The sequence below is a fragment of the Mycteria americana genome, chromosome 5, assembly GCF_035582795.1.
Source record: "Mycteria americana isolate JAX WOST 10 ecotype Jacksonville Zoo and Gardens chromosome 5, USCA_MyAme_1.0, whole genome shotgun sequence".
Lineage (NCBI taxonomy): Eukaryota > Metazoa > Chordata > Aves > Ciconiiformes > Ciconiidae > Mycteria > Mycteria americana.
In genome coordinates this window covers 709,512-731,998 of record NC_134369.1, presented here as the reverse complement: position 1 = coordinate 731,998, position 22,487 = coordinate 709,512, and the positions used below count along the sequence as shown (strand labels likewise).

Below are 22,487 nucleotides of genomic sequence, written 5' to 3'. Positions count from 1 at the left end.
CCTTTGGTGGCATTGCCATCAGCTTCTGCCATCAGCGTGTCCCAGCCCCGTGGCACCGAGCGCTACCCACACACCGAGGACGGGTCCGACAGCCGCGCGGTCTACACAGACATCCCAAAAAGGCAAGGAGCAGCCCAGGTGGGACCAAGAGCGGAGAGGAATAAAATAACCTTGAAATCGTGCAGCGGGGTCAGCACCTCTGTGGGGAATGGGATGCCCGATGGAAACGTCCGCATTTAAACGCAGGCGAGAGCTGTCTGCAGGCGCTGAGCTCGGGGCGCTCACAGCGAGGGGCAGGCCTTGGGGTGCAAGGCCGAAGCTGCAGGCATGTGCGAGAGGCGTGCAAAAGGATTACAAGTGCTCTTGCACACTCATCCTCGGTGAGAAGAGCTTACGTGGTCCCTGGGTGGTGGCACGGCCGTTTCCCATGCGGTCCCTCGCAGCTGCTCCTCTGGAGCTGTCTCGCAGGCTCTGCGCTACTGCTCCATGAGCAAAACGGCTTTTTCAAGGTTTCCTTTGCGGCACTGAGTGCGGGGAGTTCACCACCCACAAGGGAATCTCTCCTTCTCTTAAGGATAAAACAACTTCTGTAAAGCTCCCTGCATATCTGGGAACAGTCTGGTCCAGCCTTGGTCCCTTGGCTGTAGTTAACTTTGTGTTCTGACCGTCTTATCTGTTTTCTGCAGCACTAACTGAATGCTTAACGATTTCTAGCTGCCTCCCAGTTTCCAGGAAAGGCTCCTCTTAGGCGTTCATGATTTTCACTCCCTGCCGAGACGGCCTTTTGCCGCTTCCTGGGGCTGTGGCCCCTCTTCTGGTGTTGCCTGTGCTCGTGCTGGGGATGCTCGGCACGGGCAGGGAAGGGGCCCGTTGGGACCCCTGATGCTGGAGCATCAGGGAATTCACCCCAAAACTGCGGTGACCTCGGTAAGGGCTCGGTGCCCTTCTTATCGCCAGGGTGTGCTGAGCATCCGCGCGTGGGTGGGCGCCGAGGGGTGGGGAGGCGACGTGGTTTAGGTCTTGGCTGGGCGGCTGGCCCTTGGAATTGGCTATTTCTAGAATTAACGCCGTGTATTAATTAGAGCTGGACCCTTGCATGCCTGGGGAGGGAGAGACTGAGTTCTGGGAACAAAATGAGCAGGAAGAAAGAGTAATGTCTGTTACTGACGCTGAATTAGCTCCTAATTATGGAGAGGGGAGCGAGTGGCAAGCGTGGTTTGTGGGATGCATGCAGATGGGCTGGGCACGGTAACCGCATCCTTAACACGCGTCTCAGATCCCAGGCGCTTGTCTCGTCGAGCCGGGGAGCGGTGCAGCAGCAGAACTGGGGTTTGCGGCATCTTCTCACTCCCAGGTCGCCTTGAACAGGAGACTTTGAGATTGTCCCATCAGGGGAGCAGGGCGTGGGTGCAGGGAGCTGGGACCGCTGCTCCAAGCTGCTTTAGTCACCGTCCCCTTACAGCCCTGCCAGCATCCTAGCCTGTTTTTAAGTTCCTGGTTGGACTTCTTCATGGGATTAGGGTTTTTGCTAGAGGATCCCTGCCTTTCGCTTTCTGCGCCCATCACGTTTAATGAGGAGCCGTGTTACAGCACAGCTCCTCGCAGGGAACCGTGGGCAGGTTAGGCACAAACCTGGAGAAGCGGATAAAAACGAGAGAATTCAGGCTGAAAAAGGAAACAGTCTTGATAATGAAGTGTATTAAGCTGTGAATTATCTTCCCAAAGGGAGTAAGAAGCTTGTCCTGTGACACTTAAATTTGCAAGCCAGTGTGGGGTCAGCGGGCATGATATTTCTGACCCCATGGCCTTGGATTTTTGCTGAAGAATCAATTTGAAATTTTCTGGTTTTATTTAATGTGACTCGGCTGCCCAGAGGCATCAGTAATGTGGGTGCCAGAAATGGAGCGGAAACCTGCGCCCTGCGCGTGCCCCACGCCTCTGGCCAGCTCTGGCACTTTGCCGGGTGGGGACAGCCTCTTATATAGGGGTCAATTAAAAAGAAAACCGAGAAAAAGCTTTTCTGTCCCAGCTCTTCCCGCATGGCAAGCTGTCGTCAAAAGGATAATCTGTGGCAAACTGAAAAGTTGGGATTAATGTCAAACAAAATTGGATTTACTGTGGAAATCTGCTACCCGAGGGAGCTGCGCCGAGTTGTATCCAGCTCTCCTGTATCTGACATCCGACAAACTCCTGCTCTTGCAGTGTCTGATGCTGCCAGGGACTTTCTGCTGCCACAGCGGCAGAGTCCCGCTGGCCACAGGCTCGTCCTCGGAGGTGAGCCCGTGCGGCGGCAGAGGGGGGCTCACCCAGCTGTCAAGCAGAGAGGTGTATTGCTGCCTGAATCCCCCCCGCTTTGGCCAGCTGAGGCTCTCGTGGTGGCCCCACGTCTGGTTTTGATGAGCCGGTGGTGAGTACGGTAACTGGTGGAGCCAGCCTGCTGCGTCGCGTCTCCCCTCATTCCCACGCGCAATGCCTGGAGGTGACAGCATCGCCAGCCTTGTGGGAATTGGGGGGGGAAGGTGGCACTCGGGGTGCTGGGAAGGAGCAGTCGGGGCTGCAGGCACCCGCGGAGGCTTCGGATGAGGTTTGGGCACGGGGACAGCACGCTGGATGGGCGGGAGGTGTTCAAAAGCGCATCCTGAGCTTTGGGAATTCAGTCCTTTGAGAGTCACGGGACCCTTTGTCCGCGTTATTGCTGCGGTTTCCCGCAGCCTCGGGGATGCTGTGGCTCTTCGCTCCGTGGCTTGACGCTTCGTTTTGGAGTAGCTCCTTTCGCTGGGGAAGATGCCAGCCGGGCTCCTGGCACGCGCTGCTGCAGGGGCTTTCCCGGGGGCTTTGCTACCACGCACCTCGCTGCCCGCATCTCCCACCCGAGCAAACCCAAAGTGGCGTTCGGGACTTGCTCCGGTTGCCGAAGTGTCTTCCCACCCAGAGCAAAAGCCACGAGCTCCTGGTTATGTTTAACTGCTGCTTTAATGCCACTAATTATAATTGACTGTAACTGTGCCAAAATTCATCCCAGCCAAGAGACGGGAGCAATTTGGACTGTCATATTAACGTGACGGAGCACTCAGTCACTCTCCCAGCTCGGTCCCTTTAAAGCGGCTGCTGATAAATGAGCTGTGCCAGGGCAGCAGCGCGCGTGTCTGCGTGAGGTTTGCCACCTCGCCGCCGGCGGGATCGGCCCCTGGCACAGTTGGTGCCACCCAGGGAGAAGGGATGCGCGTCCCCGTATGAGCCTGGTGTCCCCAGGGACCTGAAGCACGGGCGACTTCGCATTTGTACTGTGCCCTTCTCACCCTGTCGATACAGGAAAAAGGCTTGGCCCGCCGAGTTGGGGGTCTGGGGGGAAGAGGGCAGAGCAAACGCTCTCGCATCCCTGCGTGCTGATGTTGGCTCTGCCACCGCGAGGTGAGTACTTCAGCTGGGTACCAGCAGCAAAAGCGAGACATCAGCTCTGCTCGGCGCAGGCCCATCTGATGGGAAAGCATCCGCAGCCTCTCAAAGCCACTTTTCGTATTGCTCCCGCACTGGCTGTTTTATTTAAAGCTGAATAAAAATGAAGTTAAGCTTTTAATGTTCATCTCTGGCTGCTGCTTCTGCCGGTTCCTGCATCCCTCTGCCTGCACTGCTGGGACCGGAGGCTGAAACGTTTCCTTGCTGCGGCCTCGGGTTCCGGGAGCCGCAGAAAGCCGCAGGTCACCCTGCACGGCACCGTTTTTCCTGAAATATCAAGGTGTATGTTCCCGTAGGCCGTCTCCTGCGATAAAAGCCATCAGCAGAAAGGTAATTCCCATCCGGCCCCGGGGAAGGAGCTGTGCTGGGAGCCCCCGTGGCGGGGCCCGCCTGGGCCCGTGCCGCTCCAGTCTCCTGCAGACCCCAGGAGTTCAGCTAAAACGGCCCCTTATCCGTGAATTCTCCCTGGGGCGCCGCGAGGGCGTTCAGCCACGGGGCTGGAGGTACGTTCTTCCAAACGCCAGCCTGAAACGCTTTGCTTTAAACCCCCCTGCGCAAAGCTCTGGGGACGGCCACCAGGCAACGGCAAGTTCAAGGGCCACCACGTCGCTCGCCAACGCGCGCGGCTGCTGGGCAGCGTGAAAAAACTGGGGACAGTTGTGGAGAAAAAGGGAAAGCGATGAGCCCAAAACCAGGGGAACGGAGGAGCGATAAGGCTAGCGTTGCCTGCCTCGCCGGGAAACGCGTGCGTCCGCTATCCATACGTTCGATACGGGACGGGACCCCTGAGCCCTCGCAAAGGGAACGCCGGCGCAACGTGAAGTCGCGGGGCTGCCCTCGGTACCGGCCGCAGGGAGGCCGTTAATAGCGGGAAATGCTGCGATGGTGATAGTTGAACCGGGACGATGTGCCGGCTCATACGAAGCCGAGCGTCTCCTGTGGAAGCGAGGGGTGCGTTTGTGTGACTTGTTGCTATAGAGATGAAATGGCTTTTCCGTCAGAGCCTCCAGTGAGAGCAGTTAATCCATTTTTAAGAGGAAAGGATATTTAATAAAGGAAACAATTTAAACTGGATTTACAAGATACGCTGAATGGAAGCACCATTTATTCTGTGGCTTCGTATTTAATTTTAATATCTCTATAAACCTCTCCAGAGTGTTCTGCAAAAACAAGCTGGAGCTGGAGCGGGCTCGACCACCCAATAATTCTTAAAAGCAAATCAATTTAACAATGCTGGGAAAACAGCCTGCCTCTCGATGAATATTTTCCTGCCCTCCATAGCAGCAGGAGCACTGGAATATGTGTATTAGAAAACAGACAAACAAACTGTTCTAGTGGAGAGGTGTTTTCAAAAGGATATTGAGTAAAAGCTCGGCAAAACAGGGTTGGGAGTGCCCGGTTTCAGCAGCAGCCGGTGCCTACGTCCCCGCAAACTTCATCCTCTGTTAGTTGTGCGCGGTTTCGGAGGAGGCTGATGGCAAAGCAAGAAAGCGAACGCTCCTCCCCAGGCTCCCGGGGCCCCGCTTTCACGAGCCGATGCTTTGCACGCAGCGGCCGGGACAGCCGCCCTCCCGGGCCGTGCCTCCCCCGGGGCCTCCGAAATCCCCGGGGCGACCGCGTCCCCCGGCAAAGGGCTGCCGGCCTCTCCCCGCAGCTGCCCGGTTTGGGGCGTAACGCTGAGGACGTCGGTTTGGGACATAACGCTTTGACCAACAAAAAGCCTTCCGAGCGCTAAGCGGGGAGGGATTTTTTCATGCTCTTCGTTTGTTGATTTGTGTTTACCCAACGGGGGAAGCTCGTGCATCCAGCATTTAATAAGTAAGCCAGGAATGCCAGGGGGAAGTAGCTGTTATCTGGGTCCCAGCCGACTCTCGTGTAAAATTAATCTGGTCTTTTGGACGTCGGAGACGTGTGTCACGAACCCCAGCGCGGGTGATGCTGCGCTTTTCTGCGTAGCCTTCGCAGCAAGCTGGCAGAGCAAAGAAACTGGCCCCTGTGCAGACATCTATTACGCACCGGCCAGGTCGTTGGAAGGAGTTTTCTTCGTTGCTCTGAGTTTTTTCCGCACCCATAAATAATATGGTTTATAATACAATAATTTCATCAATAATCCAGCTTTTTTTTCATAGCCGTGCTCGCTGTTGTTCCCGTGCCGCTGTCAGAGCGAGGATCCGGCGGTCGCGCTGGTTCTCTGCCGGGATGAGGGCAGGCACCTGTGTGGAGAAGCCCGGAGGAAAGCCGGGGTGGGGAAGGCAGCTCTGGGGACGGCAGCACCCGGCAGCGTTGGGCACCTGATAAATGAAGAGGAGCTTACGGAAACGCAGCAGGATTTCCCGCTAGGAAGCGGTTTGTGACTTCCCAGAGCGTTACTGCTTCCCACGCTGGGAACGGCGTGGTTTCGAGAGCAACAAGTGCTCTGGGAAGAGCTGGTAAGAAAACTTTCCTCCCGTCCCCTCCGGAAGGTGAATTGTCCCTATTCTGGGGCTGGGGCACAAGAGCAAATTCTCTGGGGTTTCCCCTGTCCCTCGAACATACTGATTTTTATTTCTTTTTTTAATATGTAGAGATTGAACAGCACAAATCTGGCTGCGGAGGCTCTTCTGTTAGAAGCACTAGACATCTTTTTGGCAGTCCTTGAACCCTGGTTTAGAAAGTAGAGCGTGGTGTCCTTTGCAATCTCGTGCTGGTCAGCGAGAGCGGTGGCGAGAGCGTGAAGTCTGCGCTTTGATGTCCCCTTGTCTTTAAGCCTTTTTTCTCCTCTCTTTCCTCATACGTACACGTATGACCCCCCCAGGCAGGGGAACCAGCCATCCTCTGCCATCGATGGGGCAGAGGATATTAATTTCTCAAGGTGGGGGACTCTAAATTGCTCAAGGGTGAGGGTGATGTGGCAATGAAACGTCCTTCCTCTGTCCCAGGCTGGGGGATGCGTCTCCGTTACCAAGCACAGCCCCCTTCCATATCGCAGCCGAAGTGCAGTGAACAAGTAGGGTTGAATTCATACCAAATTGTATAATTACAGTCTAGAAAAAGGGAATGATATGGCATATTAGTGCCATTTATTTTACCGTATTAGCCGTTTTCATGCACGCGAACGAGCATGGCTGGGTTTTGTTCTCGCCTCCCTGCGAGATGAAAGCTGGGATACCCCGTGGGAATTGATTTCCCAAAAGGATCTCCCTGCCTCGGAACACCGGGACTTGCTTTAACACCCCGGGACAGCAACCCCGCAGGCGTGCGTGGGGCTGGAAAGCGGGATCCGGGAAAGCAGCAGGGCTTGCCTGCACGCCCTCCCCGTTTCTAGGGACTTCAACTACAAGAAGAGACCGTTTGCTCCCAACTGATTTTGTTTTTTCTAATACGTGAGAAAGTTTACCTGTAATTTTACCTTCCTCCTCGCAAGGGGTTTCATTAGAAATTGTGATCTAAGGGGGATGATTGTGGGCCTGGCTGGAGAATAAACCATTTTTCCGCTGCCTTAAGGTCTTGGTGAAGGTGATGTTGAGCAACGTGGGGGCAATACGGGCCCGCGGCGCTGGGAGCTGGCTCTGCCCCCGCTGTCCTCCCCGCCGGCGGGCCCTGGGAGGACCACTGCTGCTGGGAAGGTATGGAGTCATCGCTAAGAACCTGGGGGCGAGAGGATTTCTTTGTTAAAGGGTCAAAACCGCAGTCCTTAATCATCTGGTGTGAGAACTGCAACACCGGGGTCAGATTCCTCATCGGTTTTCTTCTAAAATCTGGAAAGAATGCAACATTATTTATAGATGGGGGGGAAAATCCTTTCCAGTGCTTTTCTGCAGAAAGACTCGTTCCTCCATGGTAAGGAAGCAAGAGGAGGCAGATTTATTTACTTATTTCACTCCTCTTGATGTTTATTTTAAATTAATCCTGTTGGGATAGATGTCAGACTGGAATTCCTGCTCGAGTCACTTCTGTTAGTTGATCTAATTAGCAACGGTGCACGTTTTATAATAATTCATTTTTCATGAGGGATGGAATTTGCTTACTCTTTTCTCTTTCCCTTTACCTAGATCCTGAGTTTCCTCCCTACTTTTCTTCTCTTCCCTGCTCATTTTCAAAACCAGCTTTATGCTGCTACGTTTAAGCCTTGAAAACATTGGAAACATCTTTCCAAATATGCTGTATTTATAGAAACATTAAGATTAATCATACGTGTTCATTCGTTTAAAAACAAAACCTACAAAAACCAACCTTCGCTTGCAGCATCTCATTTTGGACCTAGATTTGCCCGCTATCTCTTCCCAGGGCAGCCGTTGGCGTTTGACCCCGTGGTGAGAGCACGGGGCTCTTCCCAGCGCACCGAGGCTGTAACTGGGATGCCGCAGCCCCTGGACAGCCCGGCGCTTCCTCCGTCCTCCAGCTCCGCTGTACAGATTGCCGCGGTGGAGACGGGGATCTGCGTTGCGAATATTCAGCTGTGGCTGCCATCTGGTGCTGGTTTTCTTCCTCACTTCAGCTGCAACCTTCCCCGTCACCCCAAATAATACCTGTAACGCACCCGTCGTCCGTGAAAGCTCGGGGTTTATGCTCGGGGTTTATTCTTGGGGTTTATGCTATGCCCTAGCAAGGGCACTTCTGGCCTCGCCGATGCCGATCATCATCCAAGCGCTTGGTAAGAGCGCCGATCGATCAGCAGCGTGAGGCTGCAAGGAGATAACCCGTGTCTGCAAAGCACGCAGAGACCTGCACGGTGCAGGAGGAGCGCAGCGTGCTCTCCGCCAGCCTTCGCCGCACGAGTGAGGACCCCCCGACTGTCCCAGGCAATCTCCTGCGTGCTCGTGGGGTGCAACAGGGGAAAGGATGCATTTATTTCCTCACCCAAACCCAACCCTTTCCCCCGTGTCCAAAGCCTGGGCCCAAAAAGAAACACGTCGGAGAGGTGAACGAGGTGCTGTTTGCCGTCGCCGGTGCAGCCCGAGGCCTTCGGACGAAAGGGTGCCTGGGCAGGGGATTGATTTGGGCGGATACCCAAGGAGCAGAAGCAAACGTGCCTGTGAGCTTGTGAGTTAACAGCATTAAGAAATACTGCATTTAATGGAAATGACTCCTGGTGAAATAGCGAGGCTGGGGGCTCGTTTTGGTTTTTTCCTTTGTTTTTCAGGCAGCCGCAGGGGCTCCTGCGCGGCCAGCGTGCCGCCGGCTGTGCTCGGGGATGGTTCCCACAGCCGCCCGGGGCTGCGCTCCTCCCGCTCCGGCCGCGGCTCCCCTTCGAAGGCTCGGTTGGGGTGACGAAAGGTTGCGGGGGGACGGTTGAATAACGCTTGTGATGCGATGCCCTGCCAAGACGACGCTGTTATTTTGGAGTCTGCCAGCCCGGACTCCACGCAGATGGCACCGCTTCTCCAGGCAACCCCCTCGGATGCTTGACTGTCCTCTGAAGGACAGTTCCTTCTTATTTCCCTCCAGAGCCTCTCTCGGTCAGCTCAGACCCCTTGTCTTTCATAGTCCAGCATCCATCCACGCCAGTCTCCAACTTTCCTCTCGAACAGATTTCCTGGGGCAAAGCATGTAGTTTGCAGGCTATTTATTGCTCCTGACGCATGGAAGGATATTGCAAATCTAAACAGGGCTGTCAAACGGGTAATTATCAGTCCCTTTCCGCACACCCTTTTTTTTTTTTTTTTGCGTTGTGACAATGATTTCTGGTGTCAGAGACGAGGTGCTGCAGGTTTTGGAGGCCTTGGAGCAGATTCGGTCCTCGTTCTGCTGCCTGTGAAATTCAGTGGGTCACAAAAACATCAGTCGGACAAATTCAAGCAATAAACACCAAAAAACTTGTTGGTGCTGCGGAGAGGTCATACTGGCAAGCCGCCCAGTGCGTGGTACAGTGACCTGGGCTTTGACTCCGTCCATTTTGCTGGAAAGAAGTTGCTGTTTCTTATCCTGATGTTTGATTTTGTTTTATTAAGGGATGTAAATAATTTATTTCTGCTCAGAGACATCAGAGCATTATTAGGGGCCGTGTAGCATTGCCCTTCCTTAACAGAGATTTCTGCCTCTTAGTTGAGGCTGGGGAGGAACACTCGTAGTGAAGGAGGAGTATTTCTAACCATCTATCGCACTTGCATCAGTGAGAACAGCATGTTTTCATGAGACGGTCAACTCTTCTGAAATTGTTTTCCTGCTGGAAACAACGCCTTGCCTAGCGCGCTCACGCTGGATCGCTAATCCAGTCCCGTCAGCTCTTTAGGACGTGGCGAAGCAGGAACCCTGCAGCAATTCCCAGTTCCGTGGATCGCTCCTGGCGCTGCGGCATCCCTGCCGGGCACGGGAAGTCGGTTACTGCTGCCGCTCACGCAGATCGCTGCGGCTGCCCTGAACTTTCTGCGTTATTTAAGCGTGCGAGGGGATAACGAGGCTGGTGGTGATCCCTGGAAAAGACCCGCGGGACTCGCAAATTCATTACAGCCCCGCAAGAGCCATTTGGGAGCCTTGGGCAACTGCTTGTTGTAAAGAGTAGCAGATACGCCTGGAGTGAGTTAAGAGAGTTTGAGACTCTCTTGCAACCCGGGTTTCATAGCTGCGTTGGATTTCACGTGTGCTCGTATCGAGAACTGATGGTGAAGCCGCGGCTGGCTGCCGGCACCAGTGATGTGATGTGTGCCAGTGCAGTAGCCAGAGGTAGCCCAGGGCTGAAAGAGATTAGAGATCGGTCAGTGGGTTTGTGGAGGATAAAGGGTAGGAAAAGGGAGCCGTGGTTGTTACTGACTTCTGAAATTGAATATGCTCAGCCTGGGAATGGTTTCTGCACGTTGACCTGGTCTTTTTGGGAAGACCTGGGAGCAGCTGCCCGTGGCAGCACCGGGAAGGCTCTGACTCACGGAGACGCAGTTACCGAAACGCCGGCCCCGTTGCGCTGGCGCCTGTGGTATTTCTGAACTTTCTCTGACCTGCCCAGCTGGAGCATATTTGAGTTTGCAGCGCTGGCTCCTATACGGCGTGTGTAGCCCTCGGGGGGAATGTATAGCTGCGCAGCTTCTGCCAGCCGCCCCGGCTGCCTTCCCCGCAGGCTCCTGGCAGCCTCCGCGCCTTGTCCCGCAGACGCGCTGCCCTTGCGATCCCCGGGGACCCGGGCGCGCTCCCTTTCTCCCTCCGTGCACCAGCATCCCACCCCTGTGCCGGGAAGCCGGGCGAAGCCAAGGTGGGATGAGCTGCTACGGCTTCTGCTGACCGTGTGGGTGCGTGGCGGTTTTCCTTGCACGGAGGAACTAAAACTCCTGCAATGGCTCAGTCCAAAAGCGATTTCATAGCTATGCACGATGCAGCAGGGAAAAATGGAACTAGGCTCAGCATAAGGTCTTTGCAAGTTCAGCCAGCTGCGTATCAATTAATTTGCAGTTGCAAGATAAGCAGATCCTTCAGCACTACATTTTTCTTGAAAATAGTGATTTTTGTTACGAGGGAGATGGACCGAGCCTATCATACCAATCTCCTCTGAATTATTTAGCATATTCATCCAGCGTGTTTGACTTTGTTTAAAAAGACTTTTTTTTTCCTAGCAATAAGAAACTCTGCCTTACATAGGGAACTGATTGTGAAATGGCTTCTATGCTTACCCGCTTGGTTAAGAGGCTTTATTATACTAAATTACGGGATAAACTCTGGACACGCAGCCACAACATCAGATCTCTGCTTCCTTTGCTCGTTTTACTTTTTGATCTGGAGCTGCTCCGATCCGCCCAAGGGATCCATTTCCCTACGTTAGGAGCCACTGTCCCTCCTTTGGGAAGTTGGCATCAGCTCAAACTGTTGTTCTTTAAAGAAACCTCCCTTCTCTTGCTAAGCTTTTCAAGGGGCCTCATGCATTCGCCCTTTTTGCAGTTTCTCAGACCAAAATAAATACCCGATCTTACCCAAATGGCTAGCAGAGCCTTGGTAGGGCACGTGGCAGTGCCTGTGACGACAATCAGTGTCCAACCCTGCTCCGAGCTGGGAGGACGGGGGTGTCCCTTGGTCTTTCTCTCCACCCCCTCTAGGAATTGGCACTTTCCTTCCTTACTAGCCCACCATTTCTGCTAGCCAAGGCCGAGTTCTGCAGCCTGCTTTAACCCTGAGCGTGCCCCGCATAAATGATGCCGGGAGACTAGCTCAGTGTAATGCACGTAATATTGTAATGCATGTAATAGTAATGCATTTTAATGTCGCTTTTTCTGCTCGTGTGAGTTAGCAGTGAGGAAAAGGCCTAGGGGATTATTCAACACCAGCTGGCAGTTACCTGGGGGTGGAGGTCTGCTGCTGCTATGGTGCTCTTAAGGCAAAGGCAAACGTTGGGGTTTGAAAGCATCTTGAAAAGTGCTGTGAGTTATAAACCCTCCTTATATACCTGTAAGAAGTAATTGTGGGGAAGAGGCTGCTGCTACACTCCCAGGTAGATGGGGATCGCTCTGAGATCTGGCAAAGCATCTCCACGGGCAGGGCTGTGCAGGTTTCCCTTGTCCCATGGGGCTGCGTGTGCCCATGGGATGCAAACAATTTGCTGTGACTTGGGGGTGGTGAATGGCTCGCTCTCTTCTGCGCCATTTGTAGGCACTTTAGGATTCCTGTGGATGAAAGGTGCACTTTAAGTGCGGGCCACGATTTACCCATATATAGTAATGACAGCTGGGTTTGGTTAATCTATTGGGCACGCTGCAGAGCCTGCCTGTTTTCCCAGGCACTCGCAGTGGGGGTGGACCGAGAGCGTTGCTCTGTGCAGGGTTACACGCGCTGCTGGGGTGGGGGACAAACAGCAACGTGCGCTGCATGCACTGTCCAAGTTACAGGAGGCATGGCTTTTTACAGCTGCTGTGGATGTCTCTCTGAATGTGGAAAAGCAAAGGGACAGACTCTGAAATTTTACACCGAGTACGTTGGTACACTTTATTTCAGACCATGGCGAAGGTAGTTTCTTAACACAATGCTCGACATGCTCTGGCAAGCTCCCGTGATAACATCAGTTTGCTGTGCTAGTCATTACGCGCTAGTCTGGGCTAGGCAGCCGGATGATGACTGCTGCAGAAATACTTACCTGCAGCAGAGAAACAAGCATCAAAGTTTGTCCAGAGTGCACCAGCACCACGAGTCAGCAGATCAGTTAGATGAAACAGCACCTCTGGAAGCCTCTTCCTTCCCAGGCTCGCAGTTTCTCGTTAGGATCAGCGAGACGCTCGCAGATGCTGTCATCACCCGGCCTGCCATCTCCACGTACATCTCCTGCGCGGTTCCTGTAATTGGGGCAGAGCCAGCCTACGTATTTACGCAGGCAAAACAAGGGGGGGTTGCCTTTAGCTGTTTGGAATAAAGTGACAAAGTGTGGGGTTTGAAAGCAACTTGAAAAGGGCTGTGAATTATAAAAATCCTCCTCGTATATCTGTAAGAAAGAACGAAACACTTCCATCACTTGTGGTTTGTAGTATAAACTTGTAGGCAAACCACAGTAGCCTAAAGTTGGGTTTCCTCAGTGACATTTTATTTTCTAAATGTACCTTTTCTGAAGAAATGGATCTGTGTGTGAAATACATCCCCATAGTTTTGCACACTCTGAGCATGAGGCTTCTTTTAACTGCTTTGAAAAGCAAATTAATTAACATCCAGAGTGAGCAATAGGCACGTTCAGTATGACCACAGTTAATTTTCTCCAGTGACATGGGCTTTGGCCTTGCAAACGAACAAAACAGCCCCCTGAAGCGTGTATTTGCTTGGCTGTGTTGTTTCTTTTGAGGCTTTGCATCCTACCAGATACCTGCGCTATTCAGACCAGTCCTTAAATCAAAGCTCCCGTGCATACCCAGGAGAAAAATAAACCCACTGCCATCGTGGGCAGTCTTCTATTTCTAGCAGTCTGGAATGTATTTTCAGAACCACTCTGTTATCATCTATAACTCCTCTAGACCTATAGATACTAGGGGTGAATAGATACCAAAGACAACAAGCAGTGTCAGACTAACGTGCCTCCTAAGAAATAAAACCTTCCCTTGGCTGCTTTGGCACTAGTATTAGTGCCCGTACTGGAGTTTACTGTAATCAGAGTCTTTTTCTCTAAGATGAGGGCTTTCCAAGGAGGCCTGAGTCTCACCTCCGTGCCATGGGATTATATACATTGGTGCAGCTTCAGTTTATGCTGGTGCTGAGATCAAGATCAGGTCCTTGGACCTGCCCTCTGAAATCAGAGCAGGAATCTGGTAACGCTACGGAGTGTGCAGATTTACAGCTGTGCTGCTGGTGGCAGAGTAGAATATACCATCTCTTCCTAGAGCTAATGCTATATTTACATCAAAATAAAACTGTAAAATGTAAAAAAATCTAGCTTCAGGCTCTCGCACTTCACTACAAATGCTTTTTTGCCTTGGCTGACAAAATGCTCTTGGCTCTTGATCAAAGAAAACTAAGTGGAAGCTGTTTTTTCTCTTGATGTTAAGAAAGCTTTTGACAGAGTCCCTGCAAGACTAGTTAAGATGCACGAGCCCCACGGTACGCTCTGAAAACGCACTGAAGACAAATACGCAGAACACTGCCAGTACAAAATGATTCCTACTCCGCAAAGGGCTGTATGTAGAAATGGCATCTCTATGGCTGGCTTAACGCTACGGGCTGTTCAGGCTGCCTACCTGGCTCTAATGACGAGCCGCAGGTTACAGCTTGTTGCTGCTTTGACTGCTCAAAGCCTCAGCATCGAGTGGTTTGCCTTAAGCAGAGATGGTGTTCGGAGAACGTCAGCTGGAGTAATTCGAAGAAGGGGGCTTGGGGGAAATACCTACGAGGTTTTAGAAATCTTGTCCTTTGGCTTTCAGGTGGTGGCACGGCCGTCCTCGGCCCGGACTCAGCATAGCTCTGTGCAGGGCTCACCAGGTACCTTGCATCTCCTTCTCTTCTTGGCTGCTAAAACTGCAGAGTAAGAAAGCATGGCATAACTACTAATTAAAGCTAGTTTGGCCTAGTATTGCAAAAAACACTACAGCTGTTTAATTAAAGCCTGTATCAGTGCACATAGCCATAGAGAAGGGCTGAATACGAGCTGGGAAGCACCAGGCTTTAAACTGTGCTGCGAGCAGCACCCTGTAACTCAGAGCAAACCCTGGAGGCTTTTATTTTAATCGCAGAATCGTACAGGTTGGAAAAGACCTTTAAGAGCATCAAGTCCAACCGTAAACCCAACACTACCAAGCCCACCACTACACCATGTCCCTAAGCTCCTCATCCAAACAGCTTTTAAATACCTCCAGGGATGGCGACTCAACCACTTCCCTGGGCAGCCTGTTCCAATGCTTGATAACCCTTTCAGTGAAGTAAAATTTCCTAATATCCAGTCTAAACCTCCCCTGGCGCAACTTGAGGCCATTTCCTCTCGTCCTATCACTTGTTACCTGGGAGAAGAGACCGACCCCACCTCTCTACACCCTCCTTTCAGGTCGTTGTAGGGAGCGATAAGGTCTCCCCTCAGCCTCCTTTTCTCCAGGCTGAACAACCCCAGGTCCCTCAGCCGCTCCCCATCAGCCTTGTGCTCCAGACCCTTCCCCAGCTCCGTTGCCCTTCTCTGGACACGCTCCAGCCCCTCAATGTCTCTCTGGGAGTGGGGGGCCCAACACTGAACACAGCATTCGAGGTGCGGCCTCACCAGTGCCGAGTGCAGGGGGACGATCACTGCCCTGCTCCTGCTGGCCACACTATTCCTGATACAAGCCAGGATGCCAGTGGCTTTCTTGGCCACCTGGGCACACTGCTGGCTCATATTCAGCCGGCTGTTGACCAACACCCCCAGGTCCTTTTCCGCCGGGCACTTTCCAGCCACTCTTCCCCAACCTGTAGCGTTCATGGGGTTGCTGTGGCCCAGGTGCAGGACCCGGCACTGAGCCTTGGTGAACCCCATACAATTGGCCCCAGCATTTAAACCGTGTTTCGGGGAGCCTGGGGTGTCACTCGGACATCCCGGGACACCTGTTAAAGGCCTGACTGGAAGGGCACTGCCGGGCGGCTGACGGCCCCCGAGCGCCGGCTGCAAACGCGGCGGCCGCGGGCGGCTTTGGCCTCGCTTCCCTCACGAAGCCGCCCGAGGGGGCCGGGCCCCCGGGCGAAGCTCCCGCGCCCCCCCTTCGCGGCCCCCTCCCCTTCCCGGCCCCTGCCCCTTCCCCTTCCTCGGCCCCTTCCCCGCCCGCCGCCGGCCCTTCCCCGGCGGGAGGCGAGCCCGGGCGGGGCCGCCGCCTGCCCCGGCCCGCCCCCCGGGGCCGTCACTGCGGGCCGCTGCCCCGCCTCGCTCCCGGCTCCGCGCCCCCCTCACGGCGGCGGCGGCCGGGCGGGGAGGCGGCGGCCAGCCCCCGCCCTCCGCTCCCGGCATGCGGCGCGGCGGCCGAGGCGGCGGCGGCGGCCCGAGCCCTCCGAGGCCATGTTCCCCCGTCCCCCCTTCCCCGGGGAGGTGCGGCGGGCGGCCGCCTCGGGCCGCAGCCGGTCCCGCCCGCGGGGCGGCGGCGGCGGCACCGTGCTGCTGCCTTCCATGCTGATGTTCGGCGTGATCTTGGCCTCCAGCGGGCTGCTCCTGATGATCGAGAAGGGCATCCTGGCCGAGGTGAAGCCGCCGCCGCTGCACCCGGCGGCGGGGGAGCTCTCCCGGCGGGGCGGAGGTGGGGGCGGCGGGGAGGCCGCCGGCGACCTGGACTACGAGGTGCTGCGGGACATCCGCAACCGCACCATCCGCGCCGTCTGCGGGCAGCGGGCCATGCCCCGCAGCGTCTGGGAGCTGCCGGCCGGGCAGCGACGGACGGTCCTCCGGCACCTCCTGGTCAGCGACAAGTACCGCTTCTTGTACTGCTACGTGCCCAAGGTGGCCTGCTCCAACTGGAAGCGCATCCTGAAGGTGCTGGACGGGGCGCTGGAGAGCGTCGACGTCAAGCTGAAGATGGACCACAAGAGCGACCTGGTGTTCCTGGGCGACATGAAGCCGGACGAGATCAGCTACCGCCTGAAGAACTACTACAAGTTCATCTTCGTGCGAAACCCCATGGAGAGGCTGCTGTCAGCCTACAGGAATAAATTTGGGGAGATCAAGGAGTACCAGCAGAAGTACGGGGTGGAGATCGTCAGGCGGTATCGGAAGAACGGGGGGAGTTCGGCGGGCGACGACGTGACCTTCTCCGAGTTTCTCCGGTACCTGCTGGACGAGGAGGCGGAGAGGATGAACGAGCACTGGATGCCCATCTACAACCTGTGCCAGCCCTGCGCTGTCAGGTACGACTTCATCGGCTCCTACGAGCGGCTGAACGCGGATGCCGACTACGTCCTGGAGCGAGTCCAGTCGCCCTCCTTCATCCGCTTCCCCGAACGGCAGTCGTGGTACAAGCCTGTGACAGCAGAAACACTCCATTACTACCTGTGCAACACCCAACGCCGGCTGATAAAAGAGCTGTTAACAAAATATATCCTGGATTTTTCCCTCTTTGCCTACCCCCTTCCCAACATAACCAGCGAATTCTGCAGGCAATGAGTTGTTCGTTTTGGGATCTGGTGTAAATTCTGCCTGCGCTGCGAGGATTTGCTAATGCAGCCATTGCTGCGAATAACACGTTGCTGCAGGGCCTGTGAAACACGCTCTCCTATGCATTCTTTCCTAACTTTATACTTTTCAAACACTGTTTATATAAAATGTTATATATTGCTTTTGCTACTAGAATACTTTTTGTATGGTTCTGACTTTAATGTGTACATACGCCGCTGACTTGAGCACAGTAGCTTTTGTATATCTGTTTTGCTCTAAATTCTTTTTTGTGGCAGGACACGGAGAACATCTGTAAGGAAACTGAGAAATGGATATATTTTAAGTATTTTTTTCCTCCTTTTTTGTATTTTGTACTAAATAGTATGCGGCTGAGTTGCAATCATAATATAGTGGTTGATGCGCTAATAACAATATAGTAGTTGATGCGCTAAAAATTAGCGCTGTTAAAACTGGTCCTGGATTAGACAGGAGGTAGCTTTTTGGGCATGAGTAGAAGAAGAGGCTTTTAGAAACTAGGTCCTATTTGTCCTTTATTTTCTCATCTGTAGATGGTGGTTAAAAGAGGCTGGTCTTTTTTTCTGTGACAGTAGTATCTTGGTCTTTTTTTATTATTATTTATTATTATTATTATTATTAACTATGGAAATAAAACTAGCGATAAGGTAATATTCATTTTTGTGCCATTTTAAGATTTGGAAGTACCAACTATTTACCCAGCGTCATGTATCAGATGCAATATCAAGCCATAGCGATTTGCTCTCTTCTCTCCCTTGAGTTAAAGCAATACAGACTTCTGAGAGGATCAGAAACCGGCCTGGCTCTCAGGACAGACAGCGACAAAAAACCCCACCCGCAGCGTGCCAGCTCGCAGCCTCGGCGGGCGTCTGCGTGCCCACGTGCGTGCCGACCACCGTGGAAAAACGCTTTCTCTGGCCGTGTTTGAAACAGTGGCCGTTTGGGGACTAGTCCTCCCTTCTTTTACAGATGTGCGCACCGTTTTTGTAGCTACTTGCCTTTCATTATGGCCGTGCGATTGTAGAAGCGTGGAGATCCTGTAGAATGTTGTTCCTGGGAGGCTGTGTCCTCGTTTCTAATAAAGTTTTCATATGAATTAGTCTGTTGCTTAGTGCTTTTCCTTCGATGTTAGTGTTTATTTGCATTCTTGGAGAGGCCTTCTGCCCCTCGTGCTAAGCCACGGTGTGAAAGCACGATGAATTGGCAGTTCCTGCCTGGATTAATCTGTGTTTTAAGTGCCGGAGCAGCGGTAACAAGTGGAGAAAGAAACGCATCCGAGCCGAACGACGAGACGATTGCATGACCTGGGCAATCGGATGAAAAACAGTAGTCAGCAGCAAAACAGGCGCCTAACTGCTGTGGAGTTGATACAAAGCAGCAGGGATGGGTTACAGATACTGCGGGGAGCTGGTGGTTTCCTGGGATTAATCTCTTAAAAAGGAGGAAGGAAAATTAAGGTCCTTTCTTGGGGGTTGGTGAAATTGTCTGAAAGAAGGGCCTGGAGCCGCATCCCAGCAAACTCATAAGCGGTGGGATGAAAAAAATCCTGCCTGGGGTGTCGTAGTAGTCCCTTTCTAGCTCCAACGGAACCGACGCGGGGCATTAGCAGCAAGGCTCGCCGAAGCCTTGGGCCGCAAGCTGTGAACTTTCCCCCAGATTCGCTGACCGGGCACTGAACTTTTCCTTGGCGACGTGAAGGATGTGAAGGAAGGCCCCCACATGGGCGCAAGCGGGGAGATAAGGAGCCACCCCCGTCAGCAGAAGCTGCATCTGTTGACATAAGAGAAGGAGCGGCCCGCCTGGGACGGAGACAGCATCCAAGGGGGAGGGAGAAGACCCCAGACCCAAATACGGCTCTCGGGCCGAGCCGCCGCGTGTGGGGAGGGGAGCTTGGACGGTAGGGGTGTAACTGCCCGGGGGTTGCTTTGTTGGGGTCCCGGAGGCAGCCAGCTCGAGCCGTTCTTTACCGCTGAACCCCTCAATAACTTCGTCCGGCGCGCGTCGTATCGGAGGCTCTGCTTCGGGAAACCTCGGGACGAGCCTGAGGGATGAGAAAGCGCCCGAGGGTGAGCGTGTGCATGAGCCGGAGTCGAACCAGGCACCCGTCGGCTCAAGGGAGCTGCCGGCACGAAGGGGCTCCGTCCCTCGCAGTTCCCGTCTCGGGTGGAGAGCGTGCGACTCCCTGAACGCTGTGTGAACGCTCGGGCAGCGGCTTCGCCTTTAACAAGGGCATGACTTAAGTAACTTAATAGATTGCCCTTATCGAGAAACTCTCCCGGCAAAATCACCGTCTCCCGCTGCTGAAGTCGGTAGCCAAGCACAGCTTGAGCTGAGTGATTTCTACCTTTGCTAATGGGATCGCGGCGGGGCACGAGAGCAATGCCTGGTGCGTTCGTGGACGTCAGCTCCTGGCTGCGTCCTCGCCTCTGCAGCCACCTCTCCTGTACAAAAAATGGGTTAGAAATTGGCTTTGCTCTCCTTGTGCCCGGTCTGAAACCTGCAAAATTTCTCTCTGTCCCCAGCGATTTTGGTGACAACGCAGGAATGTTTGGTGCCCGGTGCTGGAAGAGCTGGAGATCGGTCTTGTTCTCCAGCCACAGGCCCCGGATACCAGCAGGGAATCTGAATTTGTGTTGTAAAGCAGATGCCAATGGCGGGGCGGTCTGGGTTTTAATTAAGCCTGACCTCCAGCTCGCTCTAACTAGGAATAAGCCGGTTAGAGTTTCTATCTTTGTCTACTTTTGTGAAGCTGAGGGAACGTTTCCTACTTGTTTAACGATTGGGTTTTTAATTAAACGTTTATTTCTCAGTAGTTTTAAAGGTTTGTGCTGCTTGTTTATGTGCTGCAGCTTCTGTTCTTTATACTAAATTTTTTGTCACCTGTCTCCTTCATCCTAATTTATTGCACACAGAAGGATTTTGCTTTTCTTTGACTGCCTCTTACTCCTTTACTGGATATCGTTGATCACCCTTTTCCCTTTAAATAAAAGCAAGTGGCCTCCCACCTCCTGGTACCCTCCCGTAAGGATGGTTTTAATGCAGGCAAACCCTGCAAAACCTCGTAGCTTGGGCAGAAGTTTGTCCCATACCTGGCAAAAATGTAGGGAGTGCGGAAAAGTCTCCCAAAAGCTGACGCGGGGGGCATTTTGTCATGTACCTCTAAACCGTATTTCTCTTACTTGATCAAGGTTACGGACTATCTTTGATTTTCTTATCTCTTTGCTGCAAGTCAGCAAATATGAAAAATCAATTAGGTTTCCATTAGCGGTACTTCATTTTGTCCATGGCCAAGAATACAATTTCCTGAGAAAGCTTTTGGCCAAAGAGGCAGGAAAAAAAAAAAAGTAATCTCCTTCAGCAGCTGTATCATTTCTTTCTTTTGTCAGGTGATTCTCTGGTGTGGAATAAATCAGGAGCAAATTCCCCAGCTGGCAGCGGCCGCTGGAGGTGAGGGACGCCGAGCAGGATCCAGCCCTCCTCTGCAGGGACCTGGAGAGCGGGGAAAGGGGTAACGGCTACGAAAGCCGGGAGGAGGGGATTTCACAGCCGCTCAAGTACAAACGAGGAGGAAACCATAAAGTTATAACCTGTTTTGGTTTAATCAAACCGTTTAACATTTCTGCTTTCTGATCCGTTCCAGTTTGGCAACTCCTTTTTCCACCTTTCCGTCTCCACGCTCGCAGTCACCCAGCAGATGAAAAAGGTGATCTTTTCTCCTTTGAATTACTACATTTTATTAAGCCTCAGCACTGTACTGAGTGCCCCAAACTTCCCCAAGTAAACAGCTCGAGGTTTTGGCATTGGGGTTTTGTCACTGCTTTCCCTCGCTTGCTTTTTCTAATTCTGTGTCCATAAATCCTAGCCCTGACCCTGCCGTTCTCATGTTTTCCCTGCGGAAGCACGCCTGGATGTGCGGAGACACTCCAGCAGTTTAATTCCACCTCGTTATATGGAGAACTTCCAACTCCCTCTAAATTACCACAATGTTATTTTATTGTAATTTGTGAGTAGTCCCTCCTTAGCCTGCCTACCTAAAACCAACCAAGCAAAAAAAGAAGCGTTTCATGTGCTCGTGATTTTTGCCATTTATCCGCTTGTGTTTATTCCTCCTTCCCTGGTAACTCTTGGACCTGCTAATCCATTTCCACCAAAGTTGGGAGGAGAATTTATTTCACTGCATCCTTTCATTGCTCACAGCTCTTGTGATTTTAGCGCGGTGTTGCGGACAGGAATCGAGTGCTTTACTCTCGTTGCCTGAGTGCTGGTGATGAATGGGACCGAATGATTTCTCTTTCCCTTGAATCAGCACCTGCGCGATGTCCGGAGCCGCGTGCACTTGCCCGCTGCGATGTGGAGCGACGCTTTTTGCGCAGAGATCCCTTTAGTCCCACAGATGCTGAAACTGCCCTCTGCTCGTATTTTTCTACCAGAGAAGAAATCAGCCCTTTCCACCTCATGGCCATTTGCATCACCCTGAGGCGGCGGAGGCACCTGAACAGTTGATTTTATCCTAGTGCTTGGCTGCGAATTGCAGGGAAACTTCCACGGTGTTTTACAGGTGCTTTAATCACTTGTTTAGGAAATGCAGTGATCGGAGAAGGCAGCGGATGACGAGTCTGGCAGGGAAAAATCTCCCTCGCAAGGTCAAGTTCCCCAAGTTCACGTTGCCAAATACCTGGCTCGTGACGTGGTTGATTTGCAGGCAGAGTCGCGCTCGGTGCACGTTCGGTCCTGGGCTGCTTGCGGGCCAGTTGTGCCTAACTCCAGGCAGGACTACGTTTCTATTTTGTATTATATTATTATGAGGAATACATAGATTTAACAAGGTGAGGTTTTGTGCTGGAGAGAGGACGGGGGCATAAAGTCCTTTTTCTCGGGGATTTAACGACGCAGCATCAGAAGAGAACCGTCTGTCGCCGCTCGGTGTATTGCCTTCCACCCTGCCCTGCGTACCCGCGGCTGTCCAGCTCGCTGGCGTCTCTTTTTGCTGAAAGGAAAAAAGACCCAACAGCAAGCAACGTTTTCCAAAGCCAGTTACCAGCTTCCTAAATTGTTGTAACTCACCGTTACAGGGTGCAACGGCAAAGAATTCCCTATTTATACAGGCATGCATTTATGCCGTGCTAATTTCTGTGTTATCTTCTCTCTGCTTTAGAAGTTCGTTACAGTCAGATGGTTTATTTACATACAAACATAAAACAGCATATTCTTGCCCCGCGCAAAGAACTAAAAAATAGGCAATTACAACCTGTCATGATTATTTTTTTTATTCATTTCCTGGGTTATTTCTCATAGTTCGTCTGTTATACCTGAGGTCGGTTTACTTGCTCATGAAAAAGTCTGGTTAAGGTGATCCTCCTGTGAAAGGAGACTCGTGCGTTCACTTGCTTCATGACCAACGGACAAGACCTCGACTTCTGCGGCGCTGGGAGTACTGCGGCTCCGAGCGCTTCGGTCGGGAGCGAGCGCTGGCATGCGGGAAGACCTCTGCGTGTGGCAGGGACGGCCCCTGCTTCCCAGTGAGTAACCG

At 53.0% G+C, this 22,487-nt stretch overlaps 1 protein-coding gene across 1 annotated transcript; it reads left to right on the top strand.

Annotated features, from left to right (window-relative positions):
• Positions 1-15,733: 15,733 nt before the first annotated feature.
• Positions 15,734-18,056, top strand: CHST14 (carbohydrate sulfotransferase 14). Its single transcript, XM_075501754.1, has one exon. It carries the CDS (start codon positions 15,836-15,838, stop codon positions 16,928-16,930), a length of 1,095 nt encoding a protein of 364 aa, XP_075357869.1. The 5' UTR covers positions 15,734-15,835; the 3' UTR covers positions 16,931-18,056.
• Positions 18,057-22,487: the final 4,431 nt, after the last annotated feature.

Bases quoted from the DNA above. Each gene is read 5' to 3' on its own strand.
- CHST14 (XM_075501754.1), top strand. From the start codon at position 15,836: ATGTTCCCCCGTCCCCCCTTCCCCGGGGAGGTGCGGCGGGCGGCCGCC.